This window comes from Carcharhinus amblyrhynchos, chromosome 21, assembly GCF_965287045.1.
Source record: "Carcharhinus amblyrhynchos chromosome 21, sCarAmb.v2.hapA, whole genome shotgun sequence".
NCBI lineage: Eukaryota > Metazoa > Chordata > Chondrichthyes > Carcharhiniformes > Carcharhinidae > Carcharhinus > Carcharhinus amblyrhynchos.
In genome coordinates this window covers 29,655,813-29,673,475 of record NC_137344.1, presented here as the reverse complement: position 1 = coordinate 29,673,475, position 17,663 = coordinate 29,655,813, and the positions used below count along the sequence as shown (strand labels likewise).

The 17,663-nt window shown below is 41.7% G+C and overlaps 1 protein-coding gene across 5 annotated transcripts in view; it reads left to right on the top strand.

Moving 5' to 3' along the window:
• LOC145356310 (neuronal-specific septin-3-like) overlaps positions 1-17,663 on the top strand; it is a 264,326-nt gene that overhangs the window by 215,831 nt on the left and 30,832 nt on the right. For all 5 annotated transcript variants that reach the window (XM_080208914.1, XM_080208915.1, XM_080208910.1 and 2 more), the window contains 3 exons: positions 46-127; positions 1,139-1,276; positions 11,357-11,474. In XM_080208914.1, coding sequence (XP_080065040.1) covers positions 46-127; positions 1,139-1,276; positions 11,357-11,474 — 338 coding nt within the window. The remainder of the gene's footprint in view (positions 1-45; positions 128-1,138; positions 1,277-11,356; positions 11,475-17,663) is intronic.

Below are 17,663 nucleotides of genomic sequence, written 5' to 3'. Positions count from 1 at the left end.
ATTGAGTGACTTGATTTATCCAGTACCATTCTTCATTTGTTGCAGATGTGGAGGAAAAGGGGGTCCGCATGAAACTAACAGTAATTGATACCCCAGGATTTGGTGATCAGATAAACAATGAGAATTGGTGAGTACCAGTCCCCATCATGTCAAACTGGACCATTCCTTGCATCAGCCAAACCAACATAACCATTATCCCGTCTACATCAACATGAATGTCAAGTTAAGTGCTCTGTTTCAGGAAAATACAAATTTGTTTGTTCATTAGCTTGTATTCATCAAGTAGCACTCAACACAGAGCAATGGTAAGTAAGTTACACATGATTGAAGTGCACCAAACCATTATTCAGGCAGACTGAACCTGGATGAGTACTTGGCATAACATTCAAGGCCAAGAGCCAAGTGCTGGTAAATGGGATTAGATGGGAGGTCAGATGTTTCACACATATTGGTGCAGACTCAATGTGCCAAAAGCCCTCATCTGCACTGTATGATTCCACGATTCAGACTTCAGTTTAATACCATATTTTTGGATGAGAAATCTTCACCCAAACTGAGCTCTCAGAATGAGCAAAACCCCACCAAGTCCAGGAGCAGTTGCTGTTTCTGTTTTCTCTGACAAGTTGCACTGCTCCTTCACTGCTTTATTTTGACAAATTCCCACCAATTTTGCTTGCAGACATAACTTGATGGAAGTAGCAACAGCCCCAGCAGAAATTTTAATATGGAGCAAGCTCGTTGTAAACTCAAACACACAGCTGAATAGCTGATTGTGCCATCTTGATGGGTTAATATTTTGATCTCATGTTGGCTGGCCGTAATACCTCCAATGGAAGGCAAATGATTTTGATTTTAGCCTTCAATCTGAAAGACGGTTGGCCATCGTTTAAAGAAATGAAAACATAAAAATGTTCACAGTTGACAACTTGACATTCCTCCCGATGGGAAAAATAGAATCATGGCCATAAAGTAACCACTTCAAAGAACATGACCCTTTGGAAGTTCAGGCTAAATGTGAACTTTTGTTTTTAATTTTGCACTCTAAATTACCAAGTTTAATAGTTGCTTTGAGTCTGCTGTAGTTATGGTTCTGCTTGGTCAGTTTAATTACATGTTCTATTTCCAATTTTCCATTTAGCTGGCAGCCAATTACAGAATTTATTAATGATCAGTATGAAACATATCTGAAAGAAGAACTCACTGTCAATAGAAAGAAGCGAATCCAGGACACCCGAGTGCATTGCTGTATATACTTCATTGCTCCGACTGGACACTCGTATGTACCTTTTGGTTCCCTGCATGTTGTATTGATCACTGATCGCAAACTTTTGTTTTTGATTTAGTTTACTATTGTCACATGTATTAGTTTACAGTGAAAAGTAATGTTTCTTACATGCTACACAGACAAAGCACACCATACATAGAGAAGGGAAGGAGAGGGTGCAGAATGTAGTGTTACAGTCATGGCTAGGGTACAGAGAAAGATCAACTTAATGTAAGGTAGGTCCATTCAGAAGTCTGATGGCAGTAGGGAAGGAGCTGTTCTTGAGCTGGTTGGTACATGACCTCAGATTTTTGTATCTCTTTCCCAATGGAAGAAGGTGGAAGAGATTATGTCCGGGGTGCATGGGGTCCTTGATTACGCTGGTTGTGTTTCCGAGGTAGTGGGAAATGTAGACAGAAATGTTGTCCCTGACACACTTACAATGGCTGCTGAAGTTAACTGCTTGCCCTTGTTCTCCTTGCACGCTGATAGTGAACACATCAGTGATTGTCACATCATTGCGATGCATCCTATAACTCTGTCAGTTAAAGAATGTAGTCACAATCAGCAAATAAAGAGCTTCCACCTTGGGGCTGGCACAGTAAACACCAGGTTCAAGTCCAACAGGTTTATTTGGTAGCACAGGCTCTCGGAGCGCTGTCCCTTCATCAAGTGAGTCTTTAATCTTCTTACAATGCCTACCCCAGTCCAACGCCGGCATCTCCACATCATGACCTTACGGTTTGTTATTCTAGTTCACATGAGTGAATTTCAGAAGAGCTAAGCAAGTCCACGCAATGCTATACTGTGCAGCCAAAATTACTTCTTTATTTCCAAGAAGTAATGCAGTGATTTTTAACTCTCAGGAAAACAGTGCGTGATTAGCAAACTCTAGATTAGCAGTGAGCGAGAAATTCATGTTACCGAACTCTGCTAATCCACCTGACCTACAAATCTTTGGACATTAAGGGGAAACTTATTATGCTCAATCCATCTAACCTGCACACCTGTGGACTGTGGGAGGAAACCGAGCACCTGGAGAAAACCCATGCAAATGGGGATAATGTACAATTTCCACACAGACAGTCACCCAAACCAGTATTGAACCTGGGTCCCTGGCACAGTGAGGCAGCAGTGCTAACCATTGTGCCATTCATAACTCAATACATCAACACTACCCATTAAAGATAGCATTCTCATTTTGTTTCCCTTTCTGAATCTGGCTGCTAACTTGTTATCTGGCTGTTCTGTTCCTGTCCCTGCTTTCTATATCAGAGTCAACTCTGAGGCTGGCAATTAAACATGTTACAGCCCCTCTGAGCAGTGAACCCAGAAACTACCCTTTGCTGCTCCAGATCAGTACGCCATTTTAACAATGTGCCAACTGTGACTCATGGGTAACACACTCTTCTGAGTTGGGAGATTCTGGGATCAAGCCATGCTCCACAGACTTGAATACAGAAATCTGGGTTAACATTGCTGAATACTGAGGAAGTGTTGCACCTTTGGAGGTGCCAACTTTCCAATGAGCTGTTAAACTAGGACACCCCTACTCCCTGAGTGGGCATAAAATATCCATGGTACAAAAGAACAAAGAAAATTACAGCAAAGAACAGGCCCTTCGACCCTCCAACACTGCACCGACCGTACCACCCAACTTAACTAAGACCCCCAACCCTCCGGGGACCATATCCCTGTACTTCCATTCTATTCATGTATTTGTCAAGATGCCCCTTAAAAATCACTAAGGTATCTGCTTCCATTACGTCCCTCAGCAACGAGTTCCAGGCACCCACCACCCTCTGTGTAAAAAAAAAAAAATCTGCCTCGGACATCTTTTAAACCTTGCCTCTCATACCTTAAACCTGTGTTCCCTAGTAATTGACCCTTTCACCGTGAGAAAAAGCTTCTGACTCTTTACGCTGTGCATGCCTCTCATAATCTTGTAGATTTCTCTTCAAAGAAAAGCAAGTGCTCTTCTCCAGCGCCCATACCATCTGGTCATTATCACGGGTGCATTTGCGGGAAATCATTGTGCTAATTGACCGCCATGTTTCCTACAACAATGACTACCTTTCAAAGGTACTTCATTAGGTGTAAAGCACTTTGAGATATTCTGAGTTGTACAAGTACCCGATCCAATATATTGAAGTTCCCTTGGAAATGGTTGAGTCTTCCACTTTGTAAACTCGTTCTCATCCATGTCACTAATACTTGACTAATTCCATGGAGTTTTTAAAGTTTAGTTCTTTGTCACAAGTTGGCGTACATTAATATTGCAATGAAGTTACTGTAAAAATCTCCGAGCTGCCATACTCTAGTGTCTGTTTGGACACTGACGGAGAATTTAGCATAACCAGTGCACCTAACCAGCATGTCTTTCGGACTGTGGGAGGAAACCGGAGCATCCGGAGGAAACCCGCGCAGACAGAGGGAGAATGTGCTGAGTCCACACAGACAGTGACCCAAGCCGGGAATCGAACCCAGGTCCCTGGTGCTGTGAGGCAGCAGCGCTAACCACTGTGCCACCCTATTTTAGTCAGCTTTCAGCTAAATTTGACCAACAAGAAACATCCCTATGCATTGATGTGGGTGTTTTCAACCAAAATGCACCAAGGGATTACAATGGATGAGTGGACCAGACGGACCGGTGATCACGTACTGCCTGAAACAGTTGCTGAGTTATGACATCTGTGTGTTGTTCTATTTGAGCTTTTCAATGTGAACAGTAATTTACAGTTTAAAATCAACTTGGAGCAGACAGTCTAAATATATAATTTAAAAATGGAATAGGTGTGTAAAAACGTAGGCTGACATTTCAGTGCTAAGGGAATACTGCACTTTCACAGGCTCTACCCTTTTGATGAGATGTTAAACCAAGGCCATATCCACCATAGAAGGCGGATGTAAAAGATCCTATGGGACTATTTTATTTAAAAAGCAGGAGTTCTGTCTTGGTGTTCTGGACAATATTTACTCTTCAGTTAACATCACAAAAACAGAATTTCTGGGCCAGAGTTCTGCGGCTGTTCATGCTTGTGGGATTTTCTGGCAGCAAACCCCCCTCCTGCGGATTTCCCAGCGGAATGGGATGACTTCAAGGGGAAATATCACTAATAGCAGGGGGACGAGAGAATCCCACCATCAATGACAGACGCATCGCCTCCCACCACCGAGAAACATGCGGCTGGGAGGCCAGAGAATCCTGTTCATAACCTTTATCACATTGCTATTGTGGGAGCTTGCTGTGCACAAATTTGCTGTTTGATAAGCAGAAATTTCTTCCAATTTGTTTGACATTGCATCATATACAATTGCTACAAAATGGAAGTTTCGTCATTTTTAATTCCTAACAATGTGTTCCTTTCAAACTGCACTTCTGGCATTTCTTTCCATACTTACAGAAGAAAGACTATCTTTAGTGACACTGACATATTTCAATTAAAAGATTAATTCATACCTAACAATGTTCTGTACTCATTTTTCTCTGGAGTACAGACTAAAGTTAATCACACCATTTATTTCCTGCATGTTTGTTGGTCATTTGCTGTGAGCCCTGCTTTGCGAAACATCATTTGTTGTGTACGTGCTGGCCAAGGCAAGATTCCACACCACCAGAACAGAGTCATAAATGATTTCTGGATTAGAAATGTAGGAAATGTTTGGCTGGTTGATGTTTTGGGCGTCGTGTATGGTGGCACAGTGGTCAGCAGTGCTGCCCCTCAGCGCCAGGGACCCGGAATAGATTCCTGGCGTGGATCATTCTCTGTGTGGAGTTTGCACGTTCTTCCTGTGTCTCCGTGGGTTTCCTCTGGATGCTCCAGTTTCTTCTCTGTCTGAAAGAGGCGCTGGTTAGATGCATTGACCCAAATGGGCATCGGAATGTGGCGACTAGGGGAATTTCAGAGTCACTTCATTGTAGCGTTAATGTAAGCCTTACTTGTGACTAAATGAAGTTTAATTTTAAAGGGGAAATAGAACATGCATTTGAGAGTAATAGCAGTTGCTCATGACCGTGTCAACCACATCTGAGGGGATCTATCAATTGTTGATAGCCAGCTGTGAACCCTTAAGTCCACTATACTGTTTGGACATTCAATTTAAATATTGTGCACTTCCACCAGCATTTCTTGCCTCAGAATAGAATAAAATCCCTACAGTGCAGAAGGAGGCCATTTGGCCCATTTGAGTCTGCGCCACCCACAATCCCACCCAGGCTCTATTCCTGTAACCCCAACTATTTACCCTGCTAATCCCCCGACACTAGGGTCAATTTAGCATGGCCAATCATTTGGACTGTGGGAGGAAACCAGTGCACCCGGAGGAAACCCACACAGACGTGGGGAGAATATGCAAACTCCACACAACAGTGACCCAACCCGGGTCCTGGTGCTGCGCTGCCCAATTTTCCTTACCCTGAAAAGTAAATGGAGATGGATTGAGTCAGCGCAGGCTGTTTTTGGACTTTTCCTCCAAGATACTGCTGATAAAAAAAAAAATCTTATCAACTGGTTGAATATGCAACAACAAGGGAGGATGAAATGAGGCTAAGGCACAAGTTTATGTCTGTGGTAGAGGGTTATATTACCATTCGGGGACAGGAAGTGGGGACCTGGATGTTTTAGGTAGTCCAGTTTGAGCAAAGGCTCATGTGGGTTAGAACAAGAATAAGGACACGAACGTGTAGAAAAACCACATAGTAAGGCTTCAGTTTCAACAAAACCACTGACATAAATGCAGATTTTTTTTAAGGTAAATACCTTGCCATGAAAGAATGAAGGTAGCAAAGAGCAATCACCAATTAATGTATCTGGGATTACAATTTCTCTTTCACATTCACAGAAATATTATGTGGCATCTATAAAAAGATGGCTATTTGTAACCCTGTTCATATTGTCCCCTAATTCTTCAATTTCATTATTATTGTTCCAATCTATGGTGGACATCTGTGTGTTGTTATTTGTAGGTTTTTGTGTTTTCTCCACCGAACCTTGATGTTAACCAGATTGTGCCACCAGTCAACATGTCGTTGTTTGAAGTATCTTTTTTTAACAAATGCATCAAGAACCTGCAATACTTCTCCCTTCGTTCCTTGTCCACCCACCATTTTCTGACTGCTCACTTCAATGGAGGGAATACCATTGGGGAGTAAGTAGACAGGGATAAACTCGTCTCACTGCCCCAGTAAAAGGAATTACTGTCAATGCACAGGAGATCAACCCACATCCGGAAAAGGAAAATAGGTCAATGATTCATGAGGGATCGTATTCCCAAACTGGGTTGTATTTCAGATTCCAGCATCTGTGATTTTTTTTAATCTGTGATTTAATACTGTGTTTTAATATTTGGTGATGTCATCTTAACTTGGTCACAGTGTTGTTGTTTGAGGGCCATGATGCATTCCTCAAACATAAGAGACAGCGTATCAAGCAGACCGATACAGAGGAGGTTCCTGGTAATGTTTTATGTGCCTTCGATACTTTATTGCGCCTCGTCTCTGATCTGCGAGCCAAACTTTCCAATAAATCACGTCACAAAATTGCTTATCTGCAACTTTATATATTCACAATAAATTTTAACTTTGTAATGATTGTAGAATGGGGTTTAGTGGATTGAGCCAAATGGCTTTTTGAACATTTTGATTTCACATCTATCAAATGGTTACTTTGGGTAGGATGTTATGGAGATGAAAACCTTCTTTAATTGAGAGAATGTTTGTGGTGTTATCATGAGAGATGCAATAAAATGCAAACATGTAAATCCATTACTGATAAAAAGGCCAGCGGGGGAGGTTATGGTCAGAAATGACGTGGAGGACCTTTTGGAGCTGGTTTTAGTCAGTTGGAAATGTATGAAATTATTACAGTTAATGAAAATGTTTAGTGTCATCAGTTTAACAAACAGAAATTATTTATTTTCTTCTCCCCAAATGGAATAATCTGTACTTGCTGATCTTGAGATGTGTGTGTCAAAAACAAAAAATGCTGGAAAATCTTAGCAGGTCTGACAGCACCTGTGGAGGGAGAATAGAGCCAATGATCCTTCGTCAGAAAGATGAAGGGCCATCCAGACGTGAAATGTTGGCTCTAATCTCTCTCCACAGATGCTGTCAGACCTGCTGCGATTTTCCAACGTTTTCAGTTTTGATTTCAGATTTCAGCATCTGCAGTATTTAACTTTGATATTGGAGAATGTATCATTTTATTAAACCATTTTATCATAACTTTCACCAGAATTATATTTTAATGTTTTCCTTATACAGTTCAACATTCAGTTAGCTTTGTTGAGTGTGACCCATGTTAGGGAATACTGAATGTTCAGTCCTGAACTGCTCAGTCTGTTTCAACTATGACTATTTCAGTATACCTTCCTGGAATAAATTTTTGTGCATTAACTTTGCATGGAATTTAACATTGTGCAATGCCATGTTGAAATGAAATGATGAGGAAAGTCAGGAGGTGTGTGGGCATACTTGTGGAATATTATCAAGTTCAGGCTCTTTCATAAAGAGGAAAATCTCCAAGATCTATTTCTGATCCCATGGATTATCTACTTGCAAAGGGAGCTTCAAAATCAGATTAAGCACTGCAGCTGAATCCAGTCAGAGATGTGATCAAAAGTGCCACATGTGTGAAGAAAACTGTCTTGTGCATACAAAGTAATTGTTTTTAATGAACTTGGTTTGTTTTTGACTGGGAGTCAAAGCTGGACAGCTGTCTATTGACCCTTGTTCAACTCAAAAGGATGCGTAAGGGTAGGAAAGCCAAGGGAGTAAGACTTCCATCAGAATATGATTCATTAAGTCAGCTTGTCAAGTCCCTGAGGGTGGTGTAGTATTTAAAATTCCATGTGTTGTCTGGATACGGTTTCTGTATTGTCATTCTGCTGCACACAGGGGTTAACACAAGGCAATTCACTTTTCGTCTTTAAGCTGGTTAGCTGTCCGCTTTGTTCCAACGGTCGGAAGTCCATTGTTTGAGTTGTTCAGTCACTCTTTCCCTTTTGAGTTGTACTTACTACGTACAGGAAATTCAGAGGCAGTGGGCTGGACGGTAACTACTACCCTGAGATTTCTTTAGGTGAGGGGGAAGAGAAGGAAAGAGTTGCATACAGTGGCACAGCACTGCCAGGACTACTGTTCTTTAAAAACAGAATTCTCATATCCTGCAATATCAAGATAATTAATCTTAACATGTGTACCACCATTGGCTGACTACAGCATGCCATTACTATTGCAATATTTTAATACTTTTCTGGCTTTTGCTTTGACTTTTAATTCCTTGCTCTTTTCCCTTCAAACAGATTGAAGTGATTAATTCTTTTTCCTACGTTTGTTGGGAGAATGGGGAGTGTTTATTCAGTATTGCCCCATCCCACACCCTACTGCTCCTCTTCAAAAATAGCCTTAAAAATAAATTTGTTTTAACATGTTTCCTACCTTATGTTTCTAATCAAAGGCAGTCGCACAGATATTTGCTTCAGTAAATTTTCAGGCAAAGTTGATCTGACTGGCAATGCATTCTCCAGGCCTGTATTTGGTTAAGTCAATGTACAACAGGTAGAATCCATTGCAATGATAGCAATCCAGGTGTAAAACTATCAGTGTATTTTAGCTGTTGCCTTTCAAGGTGTGACGGTTATGTAACATGTCTGACTTGGTATTATTCTTGCATACTTGCAGCATCTGCTCAAGTGATCCTCGAGTTTCTTGACAAACCTCACCTAAGTGTCAAGTCAGAAAGTCATAGACTGATATTATCCATGGTAAACTTGTGCACACGCTGGCAAAAATGTATTGCAGAGGACACAATGGTTAGCGCTGCTTCCTCATACTACCAGGGTCCAGGGTTCAATTCCGGCCTTGGGTGATTGTCTGTGCGGAGTTTGCACATTCTCTGTATCCGTGTAGGTTTCCTCTGGGTGCTCTGGTTTATTCCCACAATCTAAATATGTGCAGGTTAGGTGGATTAGTCATGGCAGATGCGTGGGGGTTGTGGGGATAGGATAGGAGGATGGGTGGTGGGTGCGCCTGGATAAATTGGTGCAGACTAGATGGGCCGAATGGTGTCTTTCTGCACTCTAGGGATCCTATGGAACACGACTATCCATTCTGCATGGTAATAGATGGCTTTCAAGGCTGATCAACACATTTTGCAAGTTAAAACCGTAATGTAGTGGATCTTGACGCTGGGATCTGAGCAAAATGGGAATATCTTGGCCATGGGCCCTTCCATTTTTCACCCACCCCAATTATTAGAAGAAAACACCCATCTTGTTCTCAAAAATAAAAGTAGCCATGTGCTCCTTTCGCTCCTTGGAAGGTAAGATCTATGCATACAAAGCCTCTTTTATTTAAATGGATGCGCTAGAAACCATCAATTTGCTGTACTGAAATCCTCACTCATTGCTGCAACTTTGAGGGATTTGCTTTCATCAGTCTCCAGGGCGTTCGTCTTACCAGGAAAAAACTCTGTTGTTAATCTGCGCACCATGGAAACCAGCCATTACAACTGTTAAATTTCAGATTTAAAGTTCATTTCTTTAATTGCATGACTATTGGAGCTAAATTGTTTGGGCAACAAATTTAAGCCACTTTCTAATGGACATGTAAAATATCCAAATGAAAACTGGCTACTGTATCATTTTGGCAATTAAGAGCAAGAGAATTTGATTCATAGAATCATAGAATCTCTGCAGTGCAGAAGGAGGCCATTCTGCCCATCACATCTACACTGACAACAATCCCATCTAGGCCCTATCCCCATAACCCCACCTAGTTACCCCACTAATCCCTCTAACCAACACATCCCGGGACACTAAGGGGCAATTTAGCATAGCCAAAGCACCTAATCCGCACATCTTTGGACTGTGGGAGGCAACAGGAGCATCCGGAGGAAACCTATGTAGACATGGGAGAGTGTGCAAACTCCGTACAGACAGTGACCCAAGGCCGGAATTGAACCCAGGTCCCTGGAACGGTGTACCACTGTGCCACCCGTATGTTTGCATTTCAGCACTTTTCTTGGTTTCTTTCTGGTTAACCGAAGTTTGCTGATCCAAAGGGATGAGAGGTGGCATTTTTAGTGATACAGAAGCCTTTAGTGATGAGTTCACCAGTGGTAAAGGAAATGTAGTTTCCCAGCTGGCATTTACTTTGTTTTTAAAAGATTCTGCTGTTATTCTGGTACGGTGTGTCTGTTAAGTCATTTGGACGCAAATAATTTTGGTCATTGAAACTTTCAAGTATCTGTCTAAATGAACAAGAACTGCACATTTCAAGTTGTCTGTCTTCTTGTAATGTAAGACCATAAGACACAGGAGCAGAATTAGGCCACTCGGCCCACTAATTCTGCTCCACCTTTCAATCATGGCTGATCCTTTTCTCATCCCCATTCTCCTACCATTTCCCCTGATCGCCTTATTAATCAAGAACCTTTCTATCTCTGTCTTAAAGACACTCAATGACCTGGTCTCTGAAGCCTTCTGCGGCAAAGAGTTCCATAGATTCACCACCCTCTGGCTGAAGAAATTCCTTCTCATCTCTGTTTTAAAGGCTTGTCCCTTTAGCCTGAGGCTGGGCCCTCTGGTTCTAGCTTTTCGTACTAGTGAAAGCATCACGCCCGCTCGATCCAGGCCTCACAGTATCTTGTACATTTCAATAAGATCGCCCCGACCCATCTAAACTCTTGAGTACAGAGCTCAACCATTCGTCATAAGTTTAATATACTTTGTTAAAAATAAATCATTTCCCATCCAAGGTTTTTATCAAAGATGGTTTGACCCGATAATAGGCGATTGGCATTCATCAGGAACTGGAATTACCTTTGGTGAGGAACTGTGCATTCTAAAGATGCGCGGCTAATACTTTATATCCCACAAATCTCTCATTTCCAAAGTTGGGAGGAGCTCCCATGATTGAAGTTCTAAGTGAAAACTTGGAACCTGAACTGAAGAAGTATAGTGAGAAAATAAAAAACGAGCACATTAGTCATTGACAAAATATAAGGCGCTTTGCTTGGCTGTTGAACGCAGTTCAAAAAGCTTAGAACACACGCATTTATTAATGCACCTTCTTTTCCCTTCACCCCACAGACTTCGACCTTTAGATATAGAATTTATGAGACGCCTGAGCAAAGTGGTAAACATTGTCCCCGTCATTGCCAAAGCGGACACGCTAACACTGGAAGAGAGGGACCTCTTTAAAGAAAAGGTAAGTACCGTCATGTTGAACCCATCTCATTGCCGTGCATTTGGCATTCTGCCATTTTCATTTTCTTCCCATTTCCTGCTGAGCTGATATCGGTTGCCTGAAGGAAGAGGGTTAAAAACCAAACAATCCGCTTTATTGTTTTTGGAATTGTGTCCGTAGGCAGGGAGATTAAATGGAATCTTGGGACTTCTTTTGGCAGCCGCAGAATTGTTATTTTGAGTGGCCTCAGCCATGTCCAGCTGGAGAGTACAAGCTGTGCTTACACATTGACACTTGTGAACCTGAATGGAGAAAATGAGCTGTGTTTAATCAGGTGGAATGCGTTACGTACAGTCATGTTTGCCTTTTTATACTGCACTCCAAATCAGAATGATTTTTCCTTTTGGTTTGAACTCTGCAGTAGACTCCTAAGTTATTCAAAATGAGAATTTTCTCACTCATTCCTTCATGGGGTCTTATTCCTATTTGATTTGATTAATTATTGTTGCATGTATTAGTATACAGTGAAAAGTGTTGTTTCTTGTACACTATTACAGATAAAGCATACCATTCGTAGAGAAGGAAAGGAGAGAGTGCAGAATATAGTGTTACAGTCATAGCTAGGGTGTAGAGAAAGATCAGCTTAATGTGAGGTAGGTCCAAAAGTCAGGGAAGAAGCTGTTCTTGAGTCGGTTGGTACATGACCTCGGGCTTTTGTATCTTTTTCCCGATGGAAGAAGTTGGAAAAGAGTATATCCGGGGTGTCCTTGATGACGAGCATCACTGGAAAGGCCAACATTTATCACCCCTTCTGAAAATTGCCTTGGTGGGCTGTCATCTTGGAACACCGATAGTCCATGTGGTGCAGGTACTCCCTCAGGACTGTTACAAAGGGAGTGCCAGCATTTTGACCCAGTGACATTGAAGGAGCATGATATATTTCCAAGTCAGGATGGTGTGTGATTTGGAGGAGAATTTGTAGGTAGTGGTGTTCTCTGACTCTTGCTCATCTGGATCGTAGAGGTCACTGGCTTGGACAATGCTATGAAGAAATCTTAGTGGGTTACTGCATTATATCTTGTATAGTTTTTTAGTTTGTTTATTAGAGCCACAAGTAGGCTTACTGCAGTGAAGTTACTATGCCACCACACTTCGGCACCTTTTGGGTACACTGAGGAAGAATTTAGCATGGCCAATACACCTAATCTGCAGATCTTTCGGGCTGTGGGAGGAAACCGGAGCACCCAGAGGAAACCCATGCAAACATGAGAAGGTGCAGTCTCTGCACAGACAGAAACCTAAGCTGGGAATCGAACCTGGGTCCTTGGCACTATGAGGCGGCAGTGCTAACCAGTGTTGACACAGTGGTGGAAGGATTGAATGTTGAATGTGCAGGATGGGGTGCCAATCAAATGGCACACTCGCTCTCACTTCCCCCTTCCCACTTTATGATGTTCCCATAAACCCATCTTGTTCTGGGGATGGCAGGGGTGTCCCATGAAGAGAGATTGGGCAAATTGGACCTTCGTTGTCTAGAGTTTCGAAGAATGAGAGGTAATCTCATTGAAACTTGCTGAATACTGAAAGGGTAAACAGTGTAGATGCAGGTAAAACGTTTCCTCTGGTTGAGTAGTTTAGAAACAGGGGACACAATTTCAAGGAAATCACTTGGGATTGAGATGGGAAGAAATCATCATACTCAGAGAGTTGTAAATATTTACAAATCTCTACCCAGAAGACTCTGGCAGCTCATGGTCGGTTTTGAAATACAAATGATGTAAAGGGATATGAGGATAGTGTGAGGGAAAGGCTTGATGTGGATGAACAGCCCTGAATCATATTGAATGGTGAAGCAGGCTCGATGGGCCCTTGTGCATGGTTAACTGAAATGACTGAGAATTTACAAGTATGAAATCTCCAAAGTTAGGACAGAGATATTAGATTGGGCCATAAGTTGCATTATCCAAAGTTAGGACAGAAGCCTGGTGGATCAGAGTTTTTGAGGAAACCATCTACAGGAGGATCCAAAGTACTTTGATTCAAGAAATTACAATATGGCTTCCTTTATCGTCCAATCTAACATCTTTTTATGTGGTTCAATGTAATTTTTTTTCATAATCGCTCCTTCAAAGTGTGAGACATTTCAGAAAAAGACCATCATTTTTGTTTGTAATGCCCAAATGCAGCACAAAATGTGAGTCAGAACTGGATTCTGCAGATTCAATACTGAGTAAGATTAAAATGAACCCAAAGATGATGTTTGGTATGTTTGGTTTTCGAAGGTTAGAAGTAGCCAGAGTTGGTAGAGCTACTGCCAACTCAACATTGCTCCAATTTTCATTACCATTTGACAATTGCTTCAGTTTTTATTTAGCTCTGACATTTTAGTTTGCTATTGAACTAAGCTGCAAAGCCATGTGTTACCCTGAGAGAAATCAGAGTTGGGAAATATGAGCCATATCTTATGCATCCCCAGAGACAGTTGCTGAAACAGATGGCATCAACTGCTGACATATAATCAATAACTTTATTCTCTAAGCAGTTTGGAAACCAAAATGAACTGTTTTTATTGTAACCCCACTTTTTCTTACATTTCCAACAATCCATAAATCCTGATGTACAGTAATAAAGTGGAGTGCAGTTGTTCACTGGAGCCTGTAGTCCTGATCCAGCCTGAGTGTGGGTTATCCAGCTCACAAAGCCTTGGTTCCCTCGCTGCACGGTTAACTGAAATGACTAAGAATTTACAAGTATTTTCTTTCTTTAAAGACAACAGAACGTGGGTAAGAAGAGGTGATACGGGTCTTATTGGTGACAAAGAGCATGATAAATGCTTAGGGATGGAGGGCAAGGCTAAAAAATGGGTTAATGTTTTGAGTCCAAATAGCACGGTGGCACAGTAGGGTGGCATGGTGGGGCAGTGGTTAGCACTGCTGCCTCACAGCACCAGGGACTCGGGTTCAATTCCCGGCTTGGATCACTGTCTGTGTGGAGTCTGCATGTTCTCCCCGTGTCTGCGTGGGTTTCCTCCCACTGTCTGAAAGACTTGCTGATGAGGTGCATTGGCCATGCTAAATTCTCCCTCATGGTACCCTAACAGGCATCAGTGTGTGGCAACTAGAAGATTTTCACAATAACTTCATTGCTGTATCAATGTACTTTTGGTACTAATAAACTTTAAAAATCTATATGATTTTTCCACAGTGTTATGGAAGAATCATATGAGCCTCAAAACGTTAACTCTGTTTCCACAGCTGCTGCCAGACCTGTTGGGCAGAATTGTACAGCCTCGTTTGTCCCAAAACTGTAAAATCCCGCCCAAGGTCAACGGACCTTTCCATGGCCTATCCCTGACCTGCTCCAATTCCCGTGGCAGGCGGGCCAGTAAAATCCCAGCCATTGAGTTTATCCAGTATTTTCTGCTTTTATTTCAGATTTTGCTTTGACTGAAGCATGAGTGTTTTGGATTGGTGTTTACTAAGGAAGAGAAAGCTGATGAAATAAGTACAAGTGGAGACGATAGAGGCAGTAGTTGGGATGAAAATTGAGAGGCTTGGAGATGCTGGAAAGGCTGGCTGTGCTTGGAGTGGATAAGTATCCTGGGTTTGGATGGCTTGCGTCTCAGGTTGCCAAAGGAAATGGGCTGGAGATAGAGGAAGGGCTTGCCATGATCTTTGAATCATTGCTAGATAACAGGGAGGTGGCAAATATGTCTCCCTTATTCCAGAAAGGGTTTAAGGACAGCCCTGCCGTGGTCATGTTAGTTTAACAACACTGGTGGGTAAGGATTTAGAAACAATAATTGAAAAAAATCAACAGGCACTTGGAACAATTTGTCTCAGTTAAGGTGTGTCAGCGTGGATTTCCAAAAGCTAGATTGTGTTTGACTGATGTAATTGTGTTTTCTGATAAAGTAACAAAAATTTAATAGAATTATAGAACCCCTGCAGCGCAGCAGGAGGCCATTTGGCCCATCAAGTCTGTGCTGACCGTCATTCCACCCAAGCCCTATTCCCATAACCCCGTATATTTTACCCTGCTAATCCACCTGATATGAGGGTCAATTTAGCATGGCTATTCAACCTAACCCACACATCTTTGATGAGGGGAATGCAGTAGATCTTGTCCACGTGAATTTTAAGGAAATATTTGATAAGATACTCCGTACAAGACTGATTAACAAAATAGAAGCTTGTGAAGTATGAGGGTCAGCACCAGCTTGGATAAAAAGAAAATTGGTTTAAGGTGTTGTGGTAGTGGTTATTTTACAGGCTGAAGGATGACAGATAGCGATGATTATATACATTACGTTATATAGAATGACTCTGATATTGGAATACAATAAAATTTTTAAATTTGCCAGTGATTCCAAATTGGCGGACTGGTGAGCAGTTAGGGCAGCACGGTGGCACAATGGTCAGTACTGTTGCTTCACAGCGCCAGGGGTCCGGATTCAGTTCCAGCCTCAGTTGACTGTGTGTGTGTGTGTGTGTGTGTGTGTGTGTGTGTGTGTGTGTGTGTGTGTGTGTGTGTGGAGTTTGCACATTCTCCCCCTGTCTGCGTGGGTTTCCCTCGGGTGCTTCGATTTTTCTCCCACACCCCAAAGATGTGCAGGTTACTCCTTAGTGTCAGGGTAAATGTATGAGATTGTGGGGATTGGGCCTGAGTGGGATCGTTGTCGGTGCAGGCTCAGTGGTCTGCACTGTAGGGATTCTACGATACAAATTCAACTGCAGCAAGACCTAGACAAAAACAAAATACTGCGGATGCTGGAATCTGAAATAAGAACAGAAAATGCTGGAAAATCTCTGCAGGTCTGACAGCATCTGTGGAGAGAGAATTGAGCCAATGCTTCAAATCTGAATGACCCTTTTTGGTCTCCTTTAATTTGGAGTAAGTGACTCTAATGACACTTTGGTGAAGTTTCACTTGCTTGTATTTTGGGATAAGGAGTGGCCCTAGTATTATGACTTGAGAGAGTTCAAGAACTGTGTATGCATGTGCATGAGAGAGAGAACATCTAGCCAGTTATTTATGGATTTTCTGAAGGTGTTTGGGGGTTGCATTAACTTGTTTATTTTGTTGTCTTCTCTGGTGATGAGTTCCTACTGGAAAAAGTGCTACTGGAATGTGCTGATGCATCTTCATGTTACTTTAAGACTCGCTAATCACAGGACATTATCTCATACTTATTCAAGTATTAGAATGAATTGAATTAAATTGTCCTTACTGTTCCGTTGCCACCATTATAAAAATTAATGTACATTTATTGTGCAACTTTTGGGGGGATGGAAGAGTATTCCTCATTTTGCTTTGTCATCTCATTGTCAACTTACTACTTCATTCAAATGGAATGTGTCACCACTGTTTATTTCACCCTTTTTTCAATATCTGATTTCCTGTGGAACATTCCTTTGGTATTATATCAATTGTACAATACTAAGCAAAAGGCTTTTTATCCAACATTTGTTTGTGATGATTTTCCACAGCTCAGTGTTGAGTTATGGATAAAAAAAAAGCACAGCTTTCTCAAAGGGACCTTTTTTTTTACAGCCCACGATCACTTTGCTTCGTTGAAAGAGTGACATCTCTCCATCATCAACTGCCTATTTTGAAACTATAGCTAAGCAAGCTTTATTTTAGTGCTTCCCTGAAAGTTGCCATTTCCAACATGATTCCCAATGTGGGCAATTTGGTTGAATTCAAAACCCTTTGTTTATCATTTGAAGTTTATTTATTCATTAGTCACAAGCAGGCTTACATTAACACTGCAATGAAGTTACTTTGAAAATCCTCTAGTTGCCACAGTCTGGCGCCTCTTCGGGTACGCTGTGGGAGAATGGCCAATGCACCTAACCAGGACTGTAGGAGGAAATTGGAGGCCCCAGAAGAAACCCACGCAGACAGGGGAAAATGTGCAGACTCCGCACAGACAGTGAACCCGGATCCCTGGAGCTGTGAGACAGCAATGCTAGCCACTGTACTATCATGCCACAAAACAGTACATTAATCATAGAATATCTTGAACATTTACCATTAATAAAAAATAATTGATGTGGTCACTTTCAGTTTTTGCACTTTTTGTCATATTAAATATTAACCACAGTATTGCGTTTTTTTGATTGTGGCGTTTGTGTTTTACACGCATTCACAAGTTCCATGATCAATATTTGAAAGTTTCAAAAAGATTAAATGTTTGAGTGAACTGAC